This window comes from Chinchilla lanigera, unplaced genomic scaffold (assembly GCF_000276665.1).
Source record: "Chinchilla lanigera isolate Chin_1 unplaced genomic scaffold, ChiLan1.0 scaffold00038, whole genome shotgun sequence".
Lineage (NCBI taxonomy): Eukaryota > Metazoa > Chordata > Mammalia > Rodentia > Chinchillidae > Chinchilla > Chinchilla lanigera.
In genome coordinates, this window is record NW_004955439.1 from 20,691,247 (window position 1) to 20,718,468 (window position 27,222).

Sequence of the window (27,222 nt, forward strand, 5' to 3'; positions counted from 1 at the left end):
CAGGTAGGGAAAACACCCCTCCTGAAATGGTCTTCAAAGGGGGATCATATTTTCTTTCATCATTTTATTTATTTATTTATTCATTTATTTATTTATTTAGACAGGTTCTTGCTTTGTAGCTCAAGCTGGCCTCCAACTCACTATGTAACCCAGGCTGGCCTCAAGCTGGTGGCTGTCCTCAGCCACTCGAGTGCTGGGATTATAGACATGTGCCACCATGCTCAGCTTCTGTCATTTTATTTAAACTCAGCTGAGGTACAGGTTGCGGGAAGAGCCACCATGTTTAAAAGTCAAGGACCCACCAGTCAATCTATACACTGAAATGCCTTTGCCAACACATATTTCTACAAATGCAAAGGCATCTTATTCCAAACAGTAAATTAAACAATAGCGAAGAAAAACAGTTACAGAGAACTTTTTTGTAACAATATTTAATTTCTATCAGATCTCCAAGGTACTTTAGGTAATTAAGTACAGTAGACCCTCAAGTTACAACTGGCCTGACATATAAACAACCTGGGTTACCACCAGAATTTTAGTTTTAACTTATGACCAAAGTCTTGAGTTATGACCCAAAAGCTGGTTGCTTGTGCTTCCAGATGGTATCAGGTACAGATTTAACCCTTGAAGAGTTCTGGAAGGAGCATTACAGCAGCCTTTCCTGCATGGGGCTCATGGAGAAATCCTGGGCCAGTGTCTGTCTAAGGACAGTGGGATCCACCTGTGCACAGGACAGAGACTTTGAAGGATATGGAGAGGACCAGCCCTGGGGAACCAACTGAATGCATAAGTCAAGGGTCCACTGCACTATACTTGATAGCAACAGAAATACCAGCTCTCACTAGAACAGATAAGTAGACAAAAGGTAGAGATTTGAGGGTCTTAAGAAATAAAACAAGTTAAGACAAAGCACAACAGATAATTCTTTAGTATTGAGATTAATTTGGGGCAAGCAAGTATGGGAAGAATACAGAAAAGCAAAGATCCCTGGGAGTTTCTTGGGATGATAAATTCCTCTTCATCCCTTCTGCTTGGCTCCTGGTAAAGCAGCTCTCAGGCGCCTGTGCCTTCAGATGTCTGGGCCTGAATGTAAACTGTGTTTTCTTTGGGCTTCCCTTTCCTGTAGTAACCAGGAATAAAAATTATAGTTGACACCAATCAGTAAGAAATCAACACTTTAACAGAGAAACTGTTGCACATTTGTATGCAGAAGTGTCCCAAAACAGAGAGCAAAGATCGTGAGAAACAAGAAAAAATAAAGGGAATAGGGGTGAGCAAACCACAGCCCATGGGCCACCTCTGGGTTACGAACCACGCTCTTGTATGATCCATGAGAAATTTTTTTTAATTTTTAGGTACATGAAAAAATAAACAAATATTTCATAGCATTTGAAAAATGAAGTCAAACTTCAATGCAAATAAATAAAATTTTACTGGAGTCAGTACACGACTGTTCACTTTTCGGCTTGGCTGCTTTCTGCAGCAGAGGCAGCACTGTGGTGGCGACAGAGCCCATCAAGCCCAGGGCCAGATCATTCACTCTGGTTTGCAGACACCTGAGGTAGAACGCATATCCAACTGCTATCTAACTCAGGAACTTTATAGTCAACATTCCTTTTGAATCTGGTGACTTTCAGGGGACCTGTCACCACTTCCTTCATCTGTAGAATGGGTATAATTACAGTAGCAGATGCTGCATGGTGTTTTGAAAGGCTGAGGTGAAAAGGTGCAGATTGTTTCCAGTGAGGAACACAGAACAGTGTTCCATAAAGGCTGGTCATTGTCCAGTGTTTGCCAAGAAGGCAGGGAAGGAGGAGTAATAGAAATGATCTCTGCGGCCACTGACTCCCTGCTACTTAAGGAATTTTACAAGGTGTGATCCCAATATACAATAAATGTTTAAATTTTAAGTTTATAACAGTAAGACATCTCATCATTTATCCCCCTCAAGACACTCCCCTTCACTTCCGACACACTTATCCCATCATCTTTGCCACTTTCTGATGTAGGTCTGGAAGTCTCCTTTCATGAGCATCCTTACAAGCTATAATAAAATATACAGTGAATGCTGCTGCTGAGTGCCATCTAACGGAAAGGCAGGCTTAGAAAAACATAGTATGTTCTCATTCACCCTGTGCACTGGCTCTGGCACTGTGTGATTTCTGGCTCTTCCCCAAAGACAAAATGATCATGAAAGATCAACATTGTGAACCCATTCAGGACACTGCAGAAGCCACAATAGTGTAACTAATGCCATTCATGCAAGAGGACTTCCAGGGATGCTGTGGAGAGTGGCAAGAATGACTGTGTGTGTTTGAAATGAAGGAGAGCATTTTGAGGGGGATCAATGCAATGTGTTTTTTATTGTAATAACTTGTTTTGAGACAGGGTCTCACTATGTAGTTCAGGCTGACCTGGACTCACTATATAGTCCCCCTGCCTCAGCCTCCCAAGTACTGGGATCATAGGTGTGTGCCACCACACCCAGCTTGTAATAACATTTTAAAATTTAAACATGCCCTGTATTTTTATCACACCTCATATAGTGGTGAAGACAGTGAAACAATTGGTTATAATAGAGCCTAAAGAGCTCTGTTGAGAACAGAGAATATATAGGGTATCGGGCTCAGAGCAGGAGCACCTGGCCTCCCAGGCGGGGCAGGGATGGTTATGAAGTAACTATCTGAGTTCGTGGAACTTTCACAACAACCTTTTAAATTCAATTTTACTGTGGCTACATTACAAAGAAGAGGTTAAAGTCTATAAAGGATTCATCACATTCCCAAAATCCCATGGCCATGTTTGGATTTAAACCTAGGTCTTCTTAAGAAGAAGGCCATGCTGTCCATGCACAGGGACACATACATTGGAGGTGTGAAATCCCTAGAACTGCACCTGGAAAGGTGTCCTCACAGGCACTTTTTAGAACCTGAAAGTCCACTAAAGTATACGTGCTGTCACAAGAACGACGATTTAAACCATTCTTCTTTGTGAATAAAGTCACTAATAATCTAAACCAACCATTACTAATAGCTCAGGAGGTTGATTTAAAAATGCTGTCAACTCAGAGTTTTTAACTCTCGAGGTCTTGGTGCCCGACAGCCACATCACTGACAAATACACTCGGCTCTCTGTGGTGCTGTTCTGGACAGAATGTATGGTTCCTCTTCTCTTCTTTCTTCACATACAGTCAAGGACTATTGAATTTTGTTTCCATCCACAGCTGCTCTGGCAGCAAGACTAAGCTATACAAATATCTATAATGCTCTCCACAACCTTTAAGATGGTGAAATGGGGAATGTGGGGTGACACTGTGGCCCTTTCCAGAGGTCCTGCCCACCCCGGCACCCAGGGCTTCACCTCCGGAGGTTCTCAGCATCTTCAATGGTCTCTGGCAGAGCAACCCCCTTGGTCTCTGGAAGAAGCAGCGTCATTCCTCCAGCAGTCAGGCCCAACACGCCTTCAAATGAAACAGGTTGCACACAGAGGCATCAGACCATTGCCAGGACTATGTACAGAAGATATTGCAGCAAGCCAGAGAGATGTCCAGATAACACATGGAAGAGGAGAGAAACTTTTTTTTAAGTTGTCAGGAATATTTAAGTAGAAAATGAAAGCAATGGGACAACAGGGAAATGCCAGCATAAGAAAACACTGTTTTCATTTTACTTGTTACTGTTTAAGAATTAGGGGACATAAACCGGGCGTGGTAGCACATACTTGTGATCCCAGCACTCTGGGAGGCTGAGTTAAGATCACAAGTTTGAGCCCAGCTAGACAATTTAGGCAAATTATCACTACCCTGTATCAAAATAAAAATAAGAAAATAGCTAGGAAATGTAGCTCAGTGCAAACAAAGGCCCTGGGTTCAACACCCAGCCACCCCAAAATAAGAAGTTAATTCAGGTACCTTAAGAACAATGTAAAACAAAAATTTGACTAGTTGCAATAGAAAGATATTGATGTAGACACACAGATAAATACAGAGCACAGCCAATATAAATGTGGGCAGTGGGGATCCCTCTAATGTCACTGCTCCCTCCCTTTCTCCTGCTGTCCTCTCCCAGCTTCTTTCCTCTATCTCTCTCCCCACCTCCCACCCTTTCTTTCTCACCTTCTCTCTTTCTCCTACCCCCTTCCTTCCCTAGCATTCACCTGTGCCACCCATGGCTGATTCCTACACAAAACCAGCCATTTCACCCTCTACCAAGTGGGAAAACTGGTTTTAGAGGTCCCACAAACTAGGTTTAGAGAAAGAAATAGTAGTCCCCTTCCCTTTCACTAGCTTTGAAAATAAAGAAATAAAGCTGCTATAGAACTTGGCTTCCATTTGTTTCCTGGGTCTGTTCTCAATATTTAAGATCCAAAAGCAGAAGGAGGGTGATAATTCAGTGTCTTCATACCTCCAGCAATTATATGCTAGATGTGCAAGAGTTAGCAATCAAATACGTAAGAAAACACTCTGCCCGAATGTTCGTCACATTCTGTCCTGTAGGGTGAATTATTGGATTCAGAAGCTAGAGGATATAAACCTCTGACTACTTCCCAGGAGTGGTATCTTGTCTTCCCCAAGAAACAAGATAGACTGAGCAAAGAAACAAGTGGAGAGCACGCTCCTTCCTCTGCATTCACTCCCCACACGGCTGCAGAGACTCACACCGTACCCACTGCTGGCTGGAAAGAAAACATAATCAATTCTCTTGAAGTCTTACCAAACAAAATGAGGGGCAAGGCTTGCCAAACTTCCATCAGCCTGTAGACCATGAAGGGTGTGAAGATCCCACCCAAGTCGCAGAGGGCGGAACACACCATCACCCCAAGGCTCCTAATGAAATACATGGAACCATAAGATTACATTCTACAATTCAATTTTTTACATTCGAAATGTATTATTTTATTTATTTTTATTAGTACATGTTTGCAATACATAATGCTTACATTCCTTATGTACAGTTAGTACATAATACATCCTAGTTCCTTTTTTCATCCTCTTCCTCTACCTTGAAGTAAGCTTGTGTGTCTGATTTATTTTGCTTAAAATTCTGGTCTCAAGGTGCAACCATTTTCCTACCAATTACTCCAGTTCTTTCCTTTCTTTCTTTCTTCTTTCTTCTTTTTTTCTTTCTTTCTTCTTTCTTGGGGGGCGGTGGTGGTTGAGACAGGGTCTTGCTATGTAGTTCAGGCTGGTCCTGGACTCACTATGTAGCCCAGGCTACTCTTGAACTTGCAGCAATCCTCTTGCCTCAGCTACCACACCTGGCTAAATTTATCTTTCTTAATGGCAGAGTAGGGCTCCATTGTGTGTAAATACCATATCTTCTTTATCCATTCATCTGTTGATGGACGTATAGGCTGCTTCCAAGATTTAGCTATTATGAACAGTGTTCCTATAAACATGGGTATATGCATATCACTAAACCATGATACCTTTCACTCTTTTGGAAAGCTATCTAGAAGTGAAACAACTAGGTCAAATGGAATTTCTGGTTTTAGTTTTTTGAAGGATCTCCATACTGATTTCCATAGTAATTGTATATTATGGCTTGTGTTTAGATAACCCTGCAAAGCCTCATACGGCTATAGTGGGGTGGCTGGATCTATAGTGTGTGATGTTGGAATCAAGGGTGTGTGATAAGTAAATTAGTCTAGTGATTGGTTTGGCATAATTCTGGATGTGGATAATGGGAAGGCCCAGCCTGGGTGTGAGTGCCACACACCCTAAGGGTGTATAGCCTAGGCAGAACATAAGGGATGGAGGGTAATGTCCCAAAGAGGGCAGTGTGGATGAAAGCCAAACAAATGTTCTCACATGTTCTACCTGGGGTTAGAGGAAGAGAGCTCCTCCACTCCGAAGCCTCCTGTTTCTAAGAAGCAGGGCCAAAATGGTTTAAATAGTATTTGTTTAAATTTGCAATGTTTATAAACTAACAAAAATTATCCCCCTTTTTGTGATTTAGATTTGATCCAACTGACTGAAAATATTGGAACTTAATTGTGTGTGTGCAAGTGTGTGTGTGTAGTGCAAAGTTACTTCTGAACACCCAGCTTTCCTTCCTACTTTCTGAGAATCCACACCATCTGCAGAGTGGTCAAGGGTCCCTTGGAGGTGCATCACTTGACCTTTTTCCATAGAAGACCAGCCATTCAGTACCTGCTGGATTTGGATCAGTGTCCCCAAAGGTCTGTGTACTGAAGGCTTAGTGACCAGCCTGTGGCACTGTAGGGTGATGGTTAAGTTTAGGAGGCAGGGCCTAAGGGGAAGAAGTGTCCTTAAAGTAAAAACTGGGACCACAACCCCTTCCCCTGTCTCTTTGCTTCCCAGATTCCTTTAGATTAAGAGACCTCCTCCACCACACACTTCCACTGTGCTGTTCTGTGCTGCATAGGCTCCATGCAAGAGGGCCAAGTGACCACGGGCTGAAGTCTCTGAAGCCTTTAAGCCAAAATAAACCTTTCACCTCATTGAGTTGATTATCTCAGGTATGTTGTTATAGCAACACAAAGCTGACTAACCTTTGTCAGTTTATATTTTGAGTCAATCACCTGGGTCTGGTGACCATCACAAAGAAATTGTTTGGCCCAGTTATTTTAGACTGTGGCCTCAGAGCTGCCAAAGCAAAAGATTTTCTCTCTAACGGCCTTCATCCCTTTGCATCCAGTCCAAACAACTTTTACAAATAAGAGTGTAAGATGACCTTTTAATAGAGGATTGGCAGAAAAAAGGAAAGACTGACTCAGACTCGTGTCTTCTGGCTTACTCACAGAGTCAGAGAGCTGTGCTGGGGTAAAGTGAGAGTATGGAGCTGAAATGTTCCTGAGAAGCTGTTGGTATAATGACAAAGGTAGAAGAAGTAACTTATATAAAGGGAAAAAAGAATTTAAAATAATTTATATCAAATTTTAATAAAGACCAGGTTAAGATAATGGCAATTTTTAAAACTTCAAATAAAGTGGTTACTTTTACAACTAACATGATCTTCATTTAACACCACATGTTCTAAAATTCTGATGGCAGTAAATGCATGCAAAGATGCCTGACATTATTAGATATTATGAAAAACAAAACCACAAAATTACTAATACTTTCCAGAATGACTAAAAACAAACAATACCAATCACTGCAGAGGATGAGGGGCAGCTAGACACCTCACACATGGCTGACCAGAACAGGAAGTGTCCAGCCACTTTGGAAAACAATTTGACAGTTTCATGTGAAGTGAAACAGACACTCATCACATGACCCCTGTAATTATACTCCTAAATTTCCACCCCACTGAGATTAATATTTGTCTAAAGACCTACATGTAAACATGCATAGCAGCTGTATCATCACCCCAAACTCGACATTGTTCAAAAGGCAAATGGAAAAACATAGTAGTATATCTCTGCATTGGGATACTATGCTGCAATGAAAAGAAACAAACCACTGATAAATGCAACAAGGCAGGTGAATCACATCATGCTAAGTGAAAGAAGTCAAACACTAAGGTTATTAAACTTACATTATCAGTCTGGAAAGGCAAAACTACAGGGACAGAATCAGATTCACAGCTACCAGGAGCTGGATGGAGGTGGAAAGCAGTACACTTACTGCAAAGAGATATGAAGAAATTTGGAGCCGAGAAGTGATGGAAATAATCTTATTTTGATCATGGCAGTGCTTAAAGGATTAAGTATATCTATCATCAAAACTTGTCAAACTATATTTTGGAAAAAGATTTTAGCCTATCAGACTTGACTTTAAAAATTAACTCTTTAGGGGCTGGGGATTTAGCTCAGCGGCAAAAGCGCCTGCCTGACAAGCGCAAGGTCGTGAGTTCGGTTCCCGGTACCAGAGAAAAACCAAAAAAAAAAAAAAAAAAAAAAAAAAAAAAAAATTAGCTCTTTAGCACCAAAAGCATAGACAACAAAAGTAAAAGGAGATAAATTAAAATATATCAAAATTTAAAACATCCACAAATCAAAGGACACAACAGAGTGAAAAGGGACCTAGAGAATGGAAGAAAAATATTTGTAAATTCTGTGTCTGATAAGTTGTTAATATCTAGAATATATAGGCTACTACAACTCAACAACAACCACAATGGCACACACCACCCACAAGAATTGGAAAATTATTTCTTAGACATTTCTCCAAAGACACACAGATGGCCCACAAGAACATGAAGAAATGCTCAACATCACTATTATAGACATCAAAATCATAATGTGGTATAATTCATACCCCTTAGAATGGCTACTATGAAATGAAAGAAAACAGAAATAAGTGTTGGTGAGAATGTGGAGAAATTGAAACTCTTATGCACTGTTAGTGGAAATGCAAAATGGTGCAGTTGCTATGGAAAACAGTATGAAGGTTCCTTTAAAAAAATTAAAAATAGAATCAGCATATGTCCAGTAATTCCAGTGCTGGATGTATATACCCAAAATAATGCAGAGTTTGCAAGAGATCTGTGTACACTCATGCTCAGGCCAACAAGGTCCACAATAGCCAAAAGTGGGAAGTAACTCAAGTGCCCATAGACAGATGAGTGGTTGAATAAATACAGCATATGCATGCAATGGAAATATACTCAGTCTTAACAAGAAGGGAATTCTGCCATAGGATGCAACACTGATGAACCTGGAAGACATCGTGCTAAGTAAAATAAGCTGGTCACAAAAAGACAGTGTACCACTTACATGAGGCTCTTAGAGTAGTCAAAAATCATAGACACAGAAAGTGAAATGGTGACTCCGAGGGGCTGGTGGGGAGGAAAGGATGAGAGGCCGTTGAATGCATGAACGCACAGGATTTCTGCTTTGCAGGATAAAAGGGTTCTGGACACAGCGCGAACGTACTTAACACTCCTGAGCTGTTCATTTTAAAAGGCTCAAAATGGTAAATTTTGTACTATGTGTAATTTTATCACAGTGTTTTAGAAAGTTCCTCTGTTACAGAACAACAATACAGTTCTGGCTCTGGCCCTGCCACTCTGCAGCTGCATGACATTGGAAAGTCTCTTTCCCTTTCTAAACCTCAGCTTCCTTCAGCGAAACAGGGTTAGTAATTCTCAGTAACAATTTTAAGGGCTAAAGCGTATGGAAACACTTTTGTTTCTCCCTATACAAAAAGTCAGCTGTTGAAGAAAATGATGGCTAGGGGTGTCAACAGAGCCACTGAAGTTGGTAAAACTAGTTAGTGTTAGTCAGAGGTGCACAGTTAAAATTAAGGCCTCCCAGCCCTCTGAAGCCAAGCCCCGCCTCTTTGAGCAAGAGTTCTTAAACTCTTGAACCAGTGTCCAAGTTCATCCACCCTGAAGGTATCAAGAGGGAATATCTTGCGCACATTGGTCCTCACCGAGCCTGGTGGGCGTTGGTTTTTCTTTCTTTCTCGTAATACACGATGCTCACATTCAGTGGAGAGAGTTGGCACATGTACATAATACATTTTAATTATTTTCTCGGTGTCTGCCTTTACCCCCAAGCACTCACCTGATGAAGGTGGGGTACAGCTCTGTGTTCACCAGGCAGATCATTTGGAGCACAATCGTGGTTCCCAGCCGGCCCACACAAGCCACCATGGTATGTAGCCAGCGCAGATCTGCAGAGGGGCACTAGGATAGTGACCACGGGGATGGGACCTTTCTCCCCAAGGCACAGTGGGAAGCACTGAGGGCTGTGCTTGGCCAACCAGAGCTGGAAGGGCCTAACAGCTTTTCCTCTCTAACTCTTTCTTTTCTGGATAAGCAAACTGTGTCCAGTTAGATTTGGGGCACTGGTAAGGCTCCTTGTGCAGAGGAGAGAATAAGCTTTGGTGGGGGTGGTACTGGAGATGGAACCCAAGGCCTTTGCGCTGAGCTGCACGCCCCATCCTGTTATATTCTTTGAGACATTCTCACTAAGTCTCTAAGTTGCACAAGCTGGGCTCAAACTTCCATCCTCCCGCCTCAGCCTCTCGGGAAAAAAAGAACTTTTTAAATCTCTGCTCTGCCTCCTGCCAGCTGTATAGTCATAGAGAAGATGTCTACTTCTTTGTGCCTTGGCTTGCTAAACTTTTAAATGGAAATAATCATACCCAGCTTATAGGCTGTTGTGACACTTAGAAACGATATGTGCCCAAAACCCCCTAGATCACAGACTTTAAAAGCTGGTGTTTTAATTATGATACAATTGTGTCATTTCCAGCACAGTGCCTGAAACATAGGAGGTAAGATAACATGCACAGCTCTCTTCTGCAGTAGTCCTTGAACTAAACCTTAATTTAGTGTTCATTTCCAACAAAACATCAGAGCCTCGGAGAGGGAGGACCAGGAAGTGAGCCCCTCAACAGGCTATTGTGAGGGTCTTATCTAATGGAGGGCCAGGCAGCCCTATCCCTGCGGGCAGGCTGGAAGGAATGAGTGACAGTAGCAGACTGTGAGAAAGACTGGGGCCAGGGCTGCAGTGTGTGCAGGAGCAGTGTGGAGTGCTGGAGAATGCCTGAGCTCCACCAGCAAGAGCCCCCGACTCAGCCCTTGGCACCCTCCTTCCCAGCATCAGTGCTGTTATTTTCTGAAGTCTTCCCTTTGTGACATCTTCCCCAGGAGTCCAGAGACAGGAGATGGAGGACAAAATAAGGAAAATCCATTCCAGAACAATGTTGCCCTCTTCCTCCCCGATTGAGCTTTTTTGTCTCTGCACCCAGTTTATTTCCAGCCCAGCTCTGGAGAACACAGATATCCCAGGACATTTACCACAGTCCCTTGCACAGATACCTGCCAAAATGATTCATTAAGACACCAAGCAAAAAGCCCAAGTTATAAAAAAGAGAATATAGCAAGTCTGCCCAGTGTTTGTTAAACATTTCCAAAGGCAACAAGAGTGAAAGTCAATTATGTACCCAAATAAAAACTAACAAAAGGGAATCTGCTTTAATGTTACACATAGCTTGGACTCTCTTGGTTATAAGAATTACAGGCTGGCCTACTAAGCATTGATGAGGCCATAGGAATATTCATGTGCCACTGGAAAATGGGGGTACAAAACAGCCCAGTTCTTTTGGGAAAACCATCAGGCAGTGTCTACTGACACTAAACCTTTAAAAAATTAAATTAAGTTAAAAAATAAAGCCAAACTTATGTCACCCCAGGACCCAGCAAGCACACTCATGCTTAGGTACGCAAGGGAAGCAAGAATGTGTGGCCAACAAAAATACACACCGGATGTTACCCACAGCTTCACTCCTGGTGATAAACTCCAGGAACATCACAAGGGACAATGCAACGAAATGAGCACACGGTGATATTCAGTTCACTGGAGGCTGCACAATAATTTTTTTTTAAAGGAAAAAGCTTCATTCCCACTTGACAGTGTATGAAAACTTCACAGGTATAATGATGAAAGACAAAAAGAAAGAGGACATTTGGTGCGGCTCCATTTATGTGCAGTTCAGGAGCAAGCAGAACTGATTCTTGGGAACAGAGGAGCTGTGGTTGGAGGCGGGTATCAGTTTTGAAGGGGACATCTGAGGTACTGGAGCTGCCTCATGCTATCTAAGTAGTTACATGTGTCAAAACTTATTGAGTCAGACACTCATAACTTTCTATGCTGATTGTACCTCAGTTTAAAGTTTTAAATAGCCAGACATGGCGCTGCACACCTGTAATCACAGCACTCTGGGGGTCTGAGGCAGGAGTATTAAAAGTTCAAGCTCAGCCAGGACAACTTAGCAACTTAGCCACACCCTCTCTCAAAATAAAAAAAATTTCAAAACAGAGGGCTGAGGATATAGTTTAGTGTGAAGACTCTGGGTTCAGTCCTCAGTACTGAAAAAAAAATTGTAAACAAAGTTGACACTACGCCTTTGTTCTTGTTCCAAAAGCTTATCTACGAAAACTGAAAGGAGTTACTACACTTTTTCCGCAATTCAGTTTCCTGGAAAATGATGAAAATGGATAACTCACCATGTGGAATAAAAATCATGATTAAACACGCTGCTCCTGCCACCAGATGGGACACAGCTAGTGGACAGATGCGGCCAACTCGGTCAATGGTGACAAGGATGATGAAGGCCGCAGGGAATTCAACCAGAGAGGAGTAAAAGAAATCCAGGTAGTGGTTCTCGCCGGTGGCCCCAACGTGCATAATGAGACCCTGGTAGAGCACAGCGCAGGAGAACCTGAGCCAGGAGGAGAATGTGTGTCAGAGGCCAGCTGGGGGCGAGGTGGGGGGCTGGGTGCAGAACCAGAAGTGACAGATACGCAATGTCCTAGAGCCAAACAAAAGGGGAGTGGCTAAGAATCAGGAATTAGGTCCTAAGAGGGGCCTTGATGAGAAATTTCTTCCACCACAGTGGTGAGAGTATGCCTCAGAGGACAACTCCAGAGAATCCCAGAGTTGAAAAACAAGGTTGCTACCGTTCACTGCACACTTAGTGTCAGGCACTTGGCAGAAGCTCCTCTACATGCTGAGGCAGGATAGCAAGTTCCAGCCCAGCCAGGGCCACTTAAGGAAGCCCTGTCTCACAATGATAAGGAGGTAAGCAGGAGAAAGCAGTAGATGAGCAGGATTAGGTGTCAGGCTACTTTCTAAACACAGTGTGACCTTCAGGAAGTTACCTAGCCTCTCTGTAGACCTTACTTCTCTCATCTGTAACTGAGATAATAATAGTACATACCACACTGTTGGTCTTAAGCATTCATTGTGCCTATTATGGTTCCCAGCGCACAGTATGCACTCAGTAAAGATTAGCTTGTACGGACTTCATCATCATCACTTCTGCAGAGCACAACAGAATGAGGTGTTGGCCATTTCTCTGACCTTATGGTGGTGCCCTCTACCGTACAACTAGAACTATTCACTTACTTTCTTCTTTCATTGCACCAGCCTCCATTTGAGGAGAGCATAGCAATGTTACAGAATATGGCACACACACACACCCAAATCACTCTCAGTCAAGTAACAAAATGCTGGGTTTGGTGGTGCATGTCTGTGACCCCAACACTCTGGGAGGCTGAGACAGGAGGATAGCAAGTGCCAGCCCAGCCAGGGAAACTTAGCAAAGCCCAGTCTCAAAATAATAAAGGGGTGGAGATAAGGATGTACCTCATTGTGAAGCCCCTAGGTTTAATCCCCAATAATACAAAAACAAATTTTAGAGGTTCCTGGACTGATGGTGTAACTTCCCTAGCATGCATAGGTCCTGCATTCAATTCTTAGCACTGCCAGAAAAAAAGAGAGTCCTGTATATCTGGGGACAGCAGTGCACAGAGATACCATGTTGGAGGTTCCTGCAGGAATGTGGGCTGGAGAAATCACCCGACAGGAAACTAAGTGTGCATGATGAGAAGCAGCAGATTCTGAGACATTTTCAAGACTGAGCTGACATTCAGAGAAGGAAAACAAGCCCTACAATAAGGCAAGCAACCATTCCTCTTTGCAGCAGTGGCCCCAGATCCTCCATGGAGATGTTGCTGGGCCCAACAGAGTGTCAATAGAAAAGCACCAGCTGCATGGAGGGTTCGCAAAGGGTCATCCTGTGGCAGAGCACAGGACCATGGCGCAGACACAGACATGGGGTGGGGAACTGGTGAGGCAGGACCGCGCACAGAAAGCCTGATCTCTAAAGAACTTAGGTTCTGTGGAACAGTGGTTATTCATTCAACTGTCAGCAAATATTTACTGAGGGTCTACTCTGTGTTGCGCATCACGCTCCTAGTTCAACTCTGTTCTAATAACCCTTATGTGCTGGCATACACACTGTCACTGGGAAGCAGATCTGAGATCCCTGGGGAAAGCCCAGGGTCCCCCCAAATACGGAGCTGCCAAAGCCATTGGGTCTGGGACAGTCATTTCAGAATAGCTTTATTTTGATGACACAGCCTATATGGAGAAGTTGACCCACTGTCCTGAGGGAATAGGACAGGGATTCTCTAGGAGGGCGCAGACCCATGGGATGGGCAAGGGTATAAGTGAATCCACCCTACGCAGGAGGTTTCCAGTCAACAGATCAAGGATACACAGATACTGCCAGTGGTTCCATCTTTGGGATTAAGAAAGGAGATACTGGGGGCAGTAAGTCAAGCCACGGCTCTTTCCAACCCTGTTATTATTGACCTTTCACAGGTAAAAAACAAGTTCTGAAATGAGCTTTTCCCCAGTATTCTATCCTCCAAGGAGAAATAAGATTTTTTAGCACTCCTTGAGCACAGGACCAATAACAGTACTAAAATTCCTCTTCAATTGTGGACTTTGATTTGCACCCATGTTTGGCAGTACATGGGCCTAGCATATGCCAGTGCTCAGGGAGGAGCCCCTCATCACGGGTAGATGGGAACCAAGGTGTGGGAGCATTTAGGATGGGTACATGGGGAGGAAGGCTTGGGGGCATGCAGGGAAGGTCCCTCACCACAGGTACATCAGGATCAAGGTGTGCTTCCGCAGGGCTGGCGAGCAGAACAGATCCACAAATGACGGGCTCAGCTTTTCCCTCACGTCCTCCTCGACAGAGAGCATCTGAGAGGGAGTCAGATCAGCACCTCACCCAACTGTGGAGGACAGTCCCTTGGAGAGGAGCCCCAGGTGGGCCATGACCTCCACTAGGCTTCACAGCCACAGGTGAGCAGGGCTCCACTGTTCTAGCGCCAGTCCTTGAGACAGTTCCAAATCACATACCCAGCTCTGAAATACCCAGCCCCAACCCATGACTGGAGGACCATACCCAGCCCCAGCCCATGACTGGAGGACCCCTGGCCTGTCTCTCTTACCTTTAAATCAGCAGAAGGCAGTTTCCCATTCTTCTGGGCGATGTAGTCCATGACCTTCACTGCTTGAGTGTTTCTCTTCTGTGACAACAACCATCGGGGTGACTCAGGAACACACCTGTGGACAAAGCTCATCACCAGCGGGCATCTTCCCCAGAGATCATCTGACAGCAACCCTGACCGGGGCTTGCTAGTGCCGAGCCTGGGACTTACTCCTCAAGCGGATGGTGAACAAGGTCCAGGTCTATTGTGACCTGGCCTCAGAGCCCTCACAAATACTCTCTGAGCACTTGTGCTCAGGGCCACCCGTTAAGCCTTATAGAGGAGAGGAAAATACAGCTTCCCATGCTGTCTTCTTTCTATGGAACAGGAGCCCATCTTTCCTGAAAGGTGGCAGCCCCTGTCTCCCTGAGAATACACACGGAGTAGGTGCTCCAGGTACCATCCACCATTCTCACAACATCCCCCAAGCAAAATATAATATATTCACTTTCCTTTCAAATCAGACACAGTGGGTGCCCAGTCAATCCTGGTGTGGGCTTGGCCCTCACCAGGCTTTGAGCTAATCCTGTCAACAGAAAAGCAGAAGGGGAGTCGAATGATGATGACGACTATCTGCCAAGAAATTGGAAAATTCAAAGGGAGGAAGGAGAATCAGCCTAGACCAACATGAGGGCTATGGCACACATTTCCTTCACTGATGAGGTACAGAATTCACTCAGTTCCTCTGGAGTAAACAGCCTTGGTCCCATGCCTCTGAGAGTGAGCTGAACGCTGGATACTACAAGCTTGGAAGAATAAGAATCTGAGCTTTCAGACTCCAAAAGTAATGAAATGAGGTTGAGTAAAATCAGACACCACGCTGTCTATTTCAAATGAGGCAAGGATTTTGCAACTTAGAGACTGGGACTTTGGCACAAGCATCTTCTGTAAACTCAGACTTAGCCTGATGTCCTTTCTTCAGGAGGTCCCTCTGTTTCACAGGGAGGGGCGAGCTTCTCCTGAACTTCCAGGCGTAAATATGCACATTCAGAGGCTGGCTTTCCTTTAGAGAGCCCAAGTCTACCCTAGGGTCACCTCAGATAATGTTTGCCCCAGTATAATTCTGGCAAAAGGTGCATGAATAAGATATTTCTCTCTGCTGCTGCCTCTTCTCTCCACAATAAAATTTATTCGTGGAGTTGCTTATCCCTTCAAACTCTGCAAAGAGCTCACAGTTATTAAGATGAACATCCCAGTTGGATGGTTCTGTTCCATAATGGCTCCATGTGCATAATCTCTAGGGAATATAAGAAGCCCTTTCATTCATAAATTCACTCAGTCAAGTACCAAATACATGGCTAAATGAGAGATATATCTGAGTTTTGTTAATAATAGCAATATTATCTTAAAAATGAACTGGGAGGAGAAAAGGCAGAAGAGAGAGTGAAGAGCAGGAGAGAATTAAGTAGGCTGCAAAGTGAGAATATCCGACTTTATGTTTTCAGCACTAGGGAGACCCTAGGGAGGGTAGGAACTGGTGGCCAGTGTGGTACAACAACCCCTCTTGAACCTCTTCCCTGTACTAGACACTTTACATAGATTATCTCTAAGATTTCCCAAGGCAACACCTAGGAAGCTGCTTCCTGTACCCAAACGTGAGACTACCCACCACAGCCCGTCTGTTTCTGGAAAATGCACATTTCAGGCTTTGGGATGGACAGCCAGCTCCTGTGATTCATGGGGTTTTGTCCAACTTATAGCAAAACTTGTGTCTAGGCAGGGCGGCACACGTGAATCTGAACAGGTTGTGTCTGAGGATGCTCCCCACATCAGAAGGTCTCTGGGCAACATCAGAATGGCCCAGTGGCAGGCATAGCTTTGGAAGCAGCTCTGTGCCGCATGTGTGTGCATGCCAAGGCTCCTTGAGGTGGCTTTTGTGGGGCACAGGTCCCACCCCCTCCCACTGAGCCTGGTCCCATGAATGGCAAGCAGGGAGCAAGATAGCATTACCAGTAGTAGAGCAGGAAAAGGAAGGTGGGCAGGGACACAGCCAGCTGGAGCCAGCGCCAGTATGGAATGGCATACGCCAACCCAGGGAGCCCCACCAGGCCCACCGTGAAGGCCACCTGGTACAAGATCGCCACCGTCCTTCTGTAGCCTGAGCCAACGAATTCTGTGACTGAAACAGAAACATAGTCACCATGCACCTCCCAGCAGATGTGAGGTCCAGGAAAGGATGCTCATCCATCTGTCCTCCGTTCCCACCACAGCCCAGCACTTCTCCCATGCAGCCTCCATTTCTCCCACAGACCACACCTCTCACCATCTGGCTCCCTCATTGAAGACACAGGAGGCCTCACATTCTGACAGATGGCAGGCAGGCCATGTAATGGACACATTGGGTGATCAAAAAGTACGGTAAATGCTTAAATTAAAAACTATAGCAAAAGACACAATACCAAGGATAAGTATTTTTCTCAAGCCAACACCTAGGAAGCTGCTTCCTGTACCCAGATGTGAGACTACCCACCACAGCCCGTCTGTTTCTGGAAAATGCACATTTCAGGCTTCAAGATAAGTATGTTCAAAGCCAGGGGGACTATTTTGAGTATTCCGAGGGAAACTAATGGCAATGTCTTTTATTGTAATAAATTCCTTAATTTAAACATTGTCCGTGTGTTGTGATCACCCTGCACTGAGTAACCATTTACAGTAACTTCTGTTAAATAAAAACGTTATGGTGTATCCTCATCCACCTCAGTCACTTAATCTGATAACATGTGACTTCTAACTCTTTTCCAAAACCAAAATGACTGTGAAAGATAAATGTTTTGAATCAATTCAGGACATCAAGGGAGCTAGGACAGCACAACTAAAGATGCCTGTGAAATAGGACCTCCAGAACTGCTTCATAAAGTGGCAAGAATGCTGGGATAAGTGCGTTCAAAGGGAGGGGGAGTATTTCAAGGAGGATTAATGGCAATGTGTGTTTTACTGTAATAAGGTTTTAAATTTAAACAGCCACCATAGTTATTGATCATACCTTATAAATCACATCCTAAGTTAAAATGTGCTCCATTCTGTCGGGGAACCAAAGCTCAGATCAGGTAGGGAAATCAAGTATATGGTGGGGAGAGGGATTGTAGTTCTACACAGGGTTGATGGAGCAAAGGGATAGAATGGAGCAAAGATTAAGGAGTCAGGGAGTCAGCCCTCCGGGTGACAGGAGAGCTGTGTTCCAGGTAGGGGATCATGAGGAGGCCCATGTGGCCAGAGGGGTGGAGTGCGAAGGCAGGTGAGTGGAGCTGAGTTCACAGGCACAACAGGGACATGACCCTGTAGGGATTCAAGGGCGTTGTGAAAACTGTTTTCCCACATATGAAACAGAGCCACTGTGGGCATAGGAGAGGTACCTGCCACTTTCTGCTTCCAAAGTCTCACTTTACTGCAGAGTCAAAACCCCCACTTCAGATGCACCTGAAAGGCCTGTTTGGGGGTGAAGCAATGATAGGGGCTTGGACCAGCAGAAGTCATGGCAAGGATGGGATTCTGTGTTTGGAAAATAACACTAAGAGCAGGAAGTTGATGGATTGGTGATTGGATGGATTGATGGAGTGATAGATTGATGACTGGATGGATTGGTGACTGATGGATTGATGGAGTGATGGATTGATGATTGGATGGACTGGTGATTGGATGGATTGATGGAGTGATAGATTGATGACTGGATGGATTGGTGACTGATGGATTGATGGAGTGATGGATTGATGATTGGATGGACTGGTGATTGGATGGATTGATGGAGTGATGGATTGATGATTGGATGGATTGATGGAGTGATGCATTGGCAGAGTGTGTGGATTGGTAACTGATGGATTGCAGACAGGGTGTAAAGGAAAGGGCTGGAGGTGACATCAATTTCAATATGCTCAGCCTGAACAGCTGACAGAGGGCTCTGTCCTCATCTGGGCTCTGCGGTGGAACAGGTTTCTCGTTTCTCAAGGCAGGAACATGGTTTCCCTCAGCCCTTGTAAACTATTCTCAGAGAGCCAAGTGATAGGACACTGTTTTCAGAAATGACCAGTAAGGTGTTTCTTTTCTATTCTCAAAATCCAGAAAGATAACTTCTCCCTGCTCTGACAGGCCCTGTTTGTGGACTGGGGAAAGTACACATAACTGTGTTGTACTACTTTTCTCCAGGAAGGGAGTTTTTGGACCTTTGATTCTTTCCCTCCATAGAGTATGTGAAAAAAGAAAAAAAAAAAGACTAATACATAGGCTATCCACATTGGTTTACACCTCAACTTTTTAAAAAACCATGATGTCTCTTTTCTTATTTGCACATTTGTTCTGTCTTCTCATTGCCTTAGTCATGCACATACAATTAGCTATTGCCTTTTCTATTCTCTTTTCTTTCTCTTCTTCCTTTCTTCCTTCTTTCTTTCTTTCCTGGTATAAGGGTTAAATCCAGGACTTTTGCACTGAGCTACACCCCTAACCCTTTGTACTTTTTTATTTTAAGACAGAGGCTCGCTAACTTATTAAGTTGCCCATGCTAGGCTCAAACTTGTGATCCTCCTGCCTCAGCTTCCCAGAGAGCCAGGTTTACAGATGTGTGCCACCATACATGACTAACTATCCCCATTTCTGTAGACACTGCAAAACTCCCTGACCCTCAAAGCCTCACTTCCATATTCAGCTTGTCCCCTCTGACTGCACCATCTGACCTCTGTCCTGCATTCATCCAGGAAACCTCAACCCCATGTGTAATTACTCAGGGTGTAGCCAGACATCCAGCTGCCCTTGCTGACCATTCCCTGCACCAGGCGGAAGAAAAGCATGGATGTGTAGTCTGGAGCCACTGCCGTCAGCACACCCGTCACAGCAGTGACCAGGGAGGTCCCCAGGAGACACAGCTTACGGCCAAACCTACAGAGAAAAGGAGATAAGAGCAGGGAGTGGGGGTCAAATAGGCACATCTTCACTGGTCCCTGACGCCACTGGCATGTGGGTGCGAGGCTACTGCACCGCATCTCCAAACAGAAACCCTGCTTCCTCCAAAGTTGCCCATGTATTGGTGATTGGATGGATTGGTTATTGGATTGGTGATTGGATGGACTGGTGATTGGATGGATTGATGGGATGATACATTGATGATTGGCACTAACTTCCCCACAAACAGCTGTGACACAAACTGCTCCCACCCCATGTGTCCCTTTTCAAAATGACTCTGTTCCACAAACTGTGGTTTTACCCCTCAGTTTCTGTGCCCACCCCACTGTGCAGTCTGTGTTTTCTACCTGTCTCTGCCCTGCACCCCACAGCAGTCGCAACAGTGACTAACATGTCTCACCTCCACCACCCGCCGCAATGAATCCTCACCCACGTATTCTCCACCCTTGACCCATAGCCAGTGGTCCTCAAGCACGGAAGGTGTGTTTTACTGGCCCGGCTTTCACATACCTGTCTGCGATGTATCCAATGCCCAGGGAGCCAAGGAAGAAGCCCAAGTTCACACAGGACTGGAAGAGGTCCACCTTCCAGGCATCTGCACACACCAAGTTAAACTGCCAGCCACAGCATGGCAGGAAGGGCAGGAACACAGACCGTGTATTAGCAGGGACCCTCGGCTTCTATCCTCCCTCGGATAAGGCAAACACTTGACATAAAACTTGTCTCTCCTGGCAGTTTCACCTACTCTTATTACATTTTCCTAAGACACAGTTTAAGATTGCTGGTGACTCTGAGGAAATAGAAACATATGTTTAACACCTTTGTGTCACCCTCCTTATGTATTTATTTAAGCAGCTGGTCAAGTGCTTTGTCACTGACACCTGGCCGTCAAAGGAAGAAATGTCTTTGGTGAAGGGAGCAAGAAGGCAGACAAATCTTCTCTAAGGAGACACAGCTGCCAGGCAAGTTATCTAAAACCAAACACAGCCAAAAATGAATGCAGGCAAAGAACAATAACATGTTCTCGAGGGCTGGTCAAAAGCCCTTCATTAATTACATATTACTTGTTGTGTATTTTATTAAATAAATTTCACCAAACATTGGAAACCGTATGTCATGACTGGTAGAGCTATGAGTGCCAAAGGCAGAGGAAACGCGACAGAGGGGGCATCTTGGGGATGGCTGGCCCTCCAGCAGCATGGCCTGAGAGACAGGAAGAGATTCAGGGGTCCCTGGTGCCAAGAGCCAGGAGACGGAGGGGTCCTAGGGAGGAGACACAGGGGAAGAGAAGGGCACAGGCAGTGAGAGCAGGGCCTATTTGCTTTGGGGTTGGGACAGCAGAGGCCTGGAGGAAGACAAGCAGGCTCCTCGGGCTTCCCTGGCCCAAAGCACAGGGTGACACCAGCGCATGCCCAGGCACACTGCAAGACCTGTGCCTCACATGAGCAGTTCTGCAGAGCTGAGTGAGGCAGACAGAAGACTACAGGAAGACAAAAGTGTGGGCAGGCTGGAGCCAAGGCCTCTTGACCCTCCCCATTTTTGGCATAGCCCATCCTGGGCCTCCTTTCCTTCCTTTCTCTCTGCACTGCTCTCTTTGCTTTGGGTTCATGGCTCCACCTAACCAGGAGGACACCATCAGCAAGTCACTTTGCAAGTTTAGGCTTCAGATTCCTTGCCTGGCACATGGATACTATGCCTGCCCTGTCACACTCCAGAGCTGGTGTAAGCACTGAAGGCGAGAAATCATGTGAAGTCGATTTTGCTGAATAATGAACCATTTGACTTTAAAAGCTGAGGATGAGGACCCTACCCCACATCCCTAAAGCTGCCAGTTTGAGCCTTGCCCTTGTTCTGGTGTGGAGGTTCAAATCTCTGCAGCCTCTGAGACTGACCTCGGTCAGCTCCTCAGCAGGAGTGCCTTGTCTTTCTGAAACACTGAGGAGTGGCTGCATTACCACGAATGTTCAGGAACAAATAGAAGCCTCCCCGCCAACTGTCTTGAGCCCAGACCCCACTTCCCACCCCTGGGCGGTGGCCAGCTACTTCTCGAGTCACTCTGATTCTCTCCAACAATCCCAAAGTTCATTTCCTGTAAAATTCAGCTTGTGCTGCCAGGCCACCACTCAGCAAGCCCCTGGGTAGCCCGTAGACCCATGGCTCTCCTGCCTGTGCTGTGCCCTGCTACTGGGACATGTGCGGACAGGCCATTCCAGGTGTTTTCTGGCTGTCCCAAGGTCTCTCTCTCCAATTGTCTCTGTGCAGTGTCCTCACGTCACCCAGGACAATATCCTGCACATCACCGAAGTCACTGGGCCTCAGCTCATCCCCTTCTTCACTGTTCTTTCAGTTTCTCATTCCAGTCTTTCAAGTCAGGGTCACCATGTATTGTTCTGCCCTTTCCTGTGAGGCCCAGGTTGCCACCTTGTCTGGGAACGGTGTATGGAGCTGGACAGCTCTCTGACCTGGAGGACATGCATCTCATTTCCACCTCGCTTTCCCCTTTTACCATCTATGGAGGACTAACTGTGGCCCCGCATGGCTTGCAACCCTGCTGTGCCTTCTTGATCCCAAATTCAGCCCAGCTACTACCCCGGGTAGAGAGTATACTCTGAGAAAATAGGCTTGTCCCCACAGACAAGGGGAGGGTAGGGGTTCCCTGGGCTCACTTACTGCTTCTGCTAGGATTTCACCAGGGCTGAGGCAATTCTTTCCAGCCCAGTATGTGAAGCAATAGGACCAACGGTTGCCAAATTGCCTCCTCCCAACAATCACCCAGAGCCCTTGTTCAATATCTGTTCTCAGTGGATTCTGCCTTGGGAGGTCATAAATGGGAATGCAAGTGATCCCTAGGACCAGGCAAGTTTGGAAAAAATGGACATGATCACCTTCTCACCGCTGCCTGGGACCTCTCCCTCTTGCTCAGCACTCACAGAGGACAGAAATCCGTGGCTCCCTAGCCTGGTATGGGGCTGTGGCTGAAGCCATGGCAGTCAGAGCAGGGTCTCTACATGAGGGGAGTCAAAACCCTTCAAGCATCACTTCTTCCACAGGGGGCTTCATGATTCCAGTCACTAAGCCTTGGAGAGGGGGGTTAAACTTGGTGTTGAAACAAGGGCCATCCTAAAGCAAGTTCCAATGTCCAAGGCAATGTTGGTTAAAAATTAGTTTTGCAGAAATAAATAACCACATTCATTCTCCAATAGTAAACTTCAGTTTAGGGAAAGGCATAGGGCAAAGGCAGTTTGGAAGCAGTTAGAAGGGAGAATTAAAGTGCAAGATAACATCTGTCTGGGAGCTGCCTTTTACTGCCCTCCCACCCCACCTCACCCCATGCTTCTGTTTACCTCTGAGCATTTCCAAGTCCATCCACTGCCTCCAAACTCAACACAGCCAGAGGAAGCTTTTTCTTCTAGAACCCTCTGCCCCCTCACTAGGCCTGCCAAGAATGGTTCCAAGATTCCCAAAACCCTCAATGAGGTACTAGTTCTTGGGGTCGTTTGTTTCTAGGCAGTGCCTTCTAAAACACCTCTCCCCTATTATATGTGTCCCATCTTTTCCATTTCTCTTGCCACAGGCCACCGCCTCCCCACATCTCCAGGCTGCTACTTCTCCTGGGTCCCCAGCCAGTGCTCATTAGCTCCCTTTGCCGGTGCTCCCCCAAGCAAGAATTCTTAGCCAAACTGGGCCCTCTTTCTCCCTAACCCATGCAATATCTGTACCTCTTAATCGTGATGCCTTTGTTCCCATGATGACCATGGAGATTGACACTTCTCACCTAGTCTCGCTTCTTGACCTCCTCATGCATTTTCTTTTTTTTTAACCTCTTGTGAAGCCTCTATTGCCACCACCATCCTGTTTCTGGACCATCCACGGGGCCCAGTTAGAATTGCCCTGCTCCTCTGACTGGATAAGACCAAACTTTCATGTGGCAGTAAGGTAGGTTGCCACATTTAGTAAATAAAAATATAAAGCACCCATGTAAATCCGAATTTCAGACAAACGACTTCTAGAGTAAGCACATCCCCATGCAATATTTGTATTCCTCAAGTCAAGCCCAGTGGTCAACACATAACATCACACAATATCTGGGACATAACTATCTTTCTAAAATTGTATTTTCTGAAATTCAAATTGAGCTGGGGATCCTGTTCTTTATCTGGTGACCATAAGGATTCCATATTTTGACCCCAAGGTGAGAGATCACCAACATTCTCCTCCCCTGTGACTCCTCAACAGGTCTCTGAATATGAATCATTTTATCAGCTCCTGACAATAGCAAAAGCTCACTCTCCCTGACTTTGGGCCTGGACCTGAGATTTAATCCCCCTCCTCATCTGTTCTCTCCCCTTTCTGGTCAAAGTACATGCAAGCTTCACTTCAAATGCGCCTCCTCCAGGAAGACACCCATGAGGGCTCATTTGAAAGCTGCCCCTCCGAGCTCTGCTCACAGCCTCACCACATGGCTTCAGGCTGCCATTAAATGAATTCTGCTCGCTCTATCATCGTACTTCCTCTCTAACTGCAAGACTGAAGACTCTTGGAGGGGACTTGGAAGCCTTTTGCTCTGTCCCCTCACAGTATCACCCCTAGTGCTAGGGCGGAGGAGACGCTGGGACCTCCTTAAGGAACGCATGGATAGGTGACTAGATGGGTGAATGGTTACCTCAGATCATTTCAAACAGAGGCTCTCTCATTCCCAGAGAACAAGTACCCTCAAGCTTGGCCCACATCCAGATCCCCACAGGGGACTGCCCTACAGGACATTCCTAGAAGGTGAGTCTGTTGTTTCTGATGGTTGGAGAATTCCATGGAGACCAGATGTCCATTCACAGCCTGCAAAACCAAGCGTCCCAGGTCCCTCTCTGCCCAGTGAACTGGCAAATTTGCTGCTGTTCAGACTGAGGGAAGGCACACTGGGCTCCTTCAGTGACAGCCCTAAACATGTTGAGCCAGAAACCACTAAGGGAAGGGGAGAAAGGAGGAAGTAGGCCTGAGCCTGGCACTTGCCAAGTATACCGTAATTAGGAACTCTCCTTCCTACCTTCCTGAGGCAAAGGACTTGTTCTATGTCCATCTTATTCCTCAAACACCCACATGATCCAAAATGCAAAGTCTGGTCTTACCTCAGTGACGATGGAGGAGCCAGGCATGTCGTACACCCAGCCATGCTGACAGGGGCCCAGTGGCGGGTGACTCCTGTTGTCAGGCAGGCTGGACAGAGGGTCCACGCAGCTAAGGGTGCTCTGGTTCCAGTCCACCTCGTACTGCATGCACTGGTGGAGAAAGGCCTCATTCTCAGCCCCCAGGCCTGGCACTGTGTAGTTGTGCTCTTCGGCCTGGCTCCAGCCGCACCGCTGGCTCAGCTCGGCCACCCTGGGGTTCCAGCACCAGTGGTCAGGGGTAAAGCCCAGGAAGACGATGCCCACATAGATGGGGGCTAAAGCAACGGAGATCAGACACAGGGTCAGAAAAGCTTGCTTCTGGAACCAGCCAAACTCCCCAACCTGCTCCAGAACATCATCCACGGTGGGCATGTCTGGGCAGCACCCTCATCAACTTGGCCAGATGTGTTCTGGGTTGCAGTGGCTACATTCAAGGTCTTATCTGAAGCTCTTCAGAATAGGGTGGTTTGAAATCAAGTTGCTGTCCAAGCATGATACATCAGGAAAGCAACCAACCAGAAATAACCTTTTACCCCACGGTGCCAGCGCAAGGGCAAGGGCAGAAAGCATGAGGTTGGCTGGTTGCTTTGTTTGCTTTGCTGGGAAGCTGAGGCCTGAGAGCAATGAGTTCCTCCACACAGAGAAGAGAGCCTGTAAGCAGCCACCATCTCACAGAGCCTTTCAGAAGACAGGATCTGATAAAGGACTTTTTACAGTCCAGATGAATCAAAAGTAGCAAACTATTTGCACAGCATGATGGAGAAATAAGATACTTCAGCAAAGAGCTTTTTATAACCCAGATAAATCAAAGGTAGCAAATTGACTATTTGCACAATAAAGAGGTTTTTATAACCCCAATGAATCAAAGGTAGCAAACCAGCTAGTCTCACAGCAGTTTATTGTTCCCAACTAGAGTAGGGCCTACAGCCCTTCGCAGCTGGGCTTTTGAACAGGCACAGTTTGTTGCCTCTCTGGACCCTGGTCCAGTCAGTTGAGAGGAATTTAGGACAAAAATTCACGGAAGAAAGAGCAGCAAAGGACCACAGGCCACTCAGTGATTCTCCCACTGGAAATACCAGCCCGTGTTTATCAAACCCAGGATAAGATGCCTGTCATCTAAGTTGTTCTTACCAAGGCCTTTGAGATGAATGCTGTCATTGTTCCCATTCCACACCTAAGAGAACGGACGCTGGGGAGAGAAAGTCTGTGTCACCATCTAGGGCTGCTTGAACCTATCCCACTCCAGAGCAAGGGCCCATGGCTTCCCCAGAGACACCTCACAGCTCAGTTGCTGGTTCCTTTTTTCATTCCACAAATATCTGAGTCCCTATACATTTCAGGCATTATGCTAAGCTCTGAGCTGCCAAAATGGGAAGGTTCCCTCCTTCAAGCAGTTTACAGCTCAGCAGATGAGATAGACTTACAAAGGAGCAATCACTAGGGTGGTCACAGCAGCCAGTACAAGGCCCTGGGGAAACCCTAACACTGGCCCCTCAGCCCAACATTTGTTCTGCAAGAGGAGCAGGACAGACCAGAAGAGAGAGAGACAAGCAGGGCACAGCAGGCACTGCCAGTGGCCCCAAACACCTCACCTCCCAGTGTGGTGAGAGTGTGAGAACTTGTAATTTTCCTGAAACCAATGAAAACTGCAAATGCCATGTTGGCACATGACATTTGTTGTGTCACATAAGACTGTGACATCCACCTTTTCGGAGTCTCTCTCCCTGCGGCTTGACGAAGGGAACCACCCTTTTAGGAGGTCCATATGGAAGGAGCTGAGGGTGACCCAGCAGGTCACCAACAAGAAGTGGGGACCCTCAGTCCTTCCACTGCAGGGGCTGCATCTGCCCACAACCACATGTGCTCAGGAGAGCTTCTTTCTCCAGACAAATCTTACACTGAGGCTGTAGCCGTCCTCCCAACCTGACCCACAGATAGTAACAGACGGGAGTGCGTGGCTTTACACTGACACGTGGCAAGGTGATTATGCAGTGACAGGACAACTCTGTGCTCAGGCCTCAGAATGCATGTGCAGCCTGGAGGGGTAGGCTGGGCTCTGTCCTTCTGCAAGGTCTGTGCTATGTGCTCAGGCTCCAGTATGCCTGTGGGCAACCTTGACCAGGGCCTATGAGGCAGGGCAGCTAGAGGCCTGTTTGGACATGCCCTCCCTTCACCCTTTAGTCTTCTGGGGACATGGAACAGCCTGCACTTGGCAGGCCCCCAGCTTCAGGGCAACTCTGAGCAAGGGGGTGCTCACCATGGAACAGAGAAGGGAGCCAGGTAGTCGAGTCCTCTGGCTTCCATCCCAGAAACATCCCCTTCTGGCTAACGTGGGGCTCACTGGGTCATGAGGCTCTCCCTGACTCCACACAAAGAATCCCTCAAACCCATCTGGGACTTCA

At 46.1% G+C, this 27,222-nt stretch overlaps 1 protein-coding gene across 2 annotated transcripts; it reads right to left on the reverse strand.

The window, feature by feature from the left end:
* Positions 1 to 415: 415 nt before the first annotated feature.
* LOC102013217 (solute carrier family 22 member 1) lies at positions 416 to 25,331 on the reverse strand. 2 transcript variants are annotated; one of them, XM_005390705.2, is made up of 11 exons: positions 24,782 to 25,329; positions 20,169 to 20,272; positions 19,480 to 19,634; positions 16,716 to 16,884; positions 14,727 to 14,841; positions 14,369 to 14,475; positions 11,925 to 12,139; positions 9,475 to 9,583; positions 4,713 to 4,825; positions 3,361 to 3,460; positions 416 to 1,120 (listed from the first exon to the last, which is right to left on the reverse strand). In XM_005390705.2, exons 1-11 carry the CDS (start codon positions 25,190 to 25,192, stop codon positions 1,054 to 1,056), a joined length of 1,665 nt encoding a protein of 554 aa, XP_005390762.1. In that variant the 5' UTR covers positions 25,193 to 25,329; the 3' UTR covers positions 416 to 1,053. The 2 variants fall into 2 exon arrangements, with proteins under 2 accessions (XP_005390762.1, XP_013372884.1); XM_013517430.1 differs by lacking the exons at positions 416 to 1,120; positions 4,713 to 4,825 and having other exon boundaries at positions 3,382 to 3,460; positions 24,782 to 25,331.
* Positions 25,332 to 27,222: the final 1,891 nt, after the last annotated feature.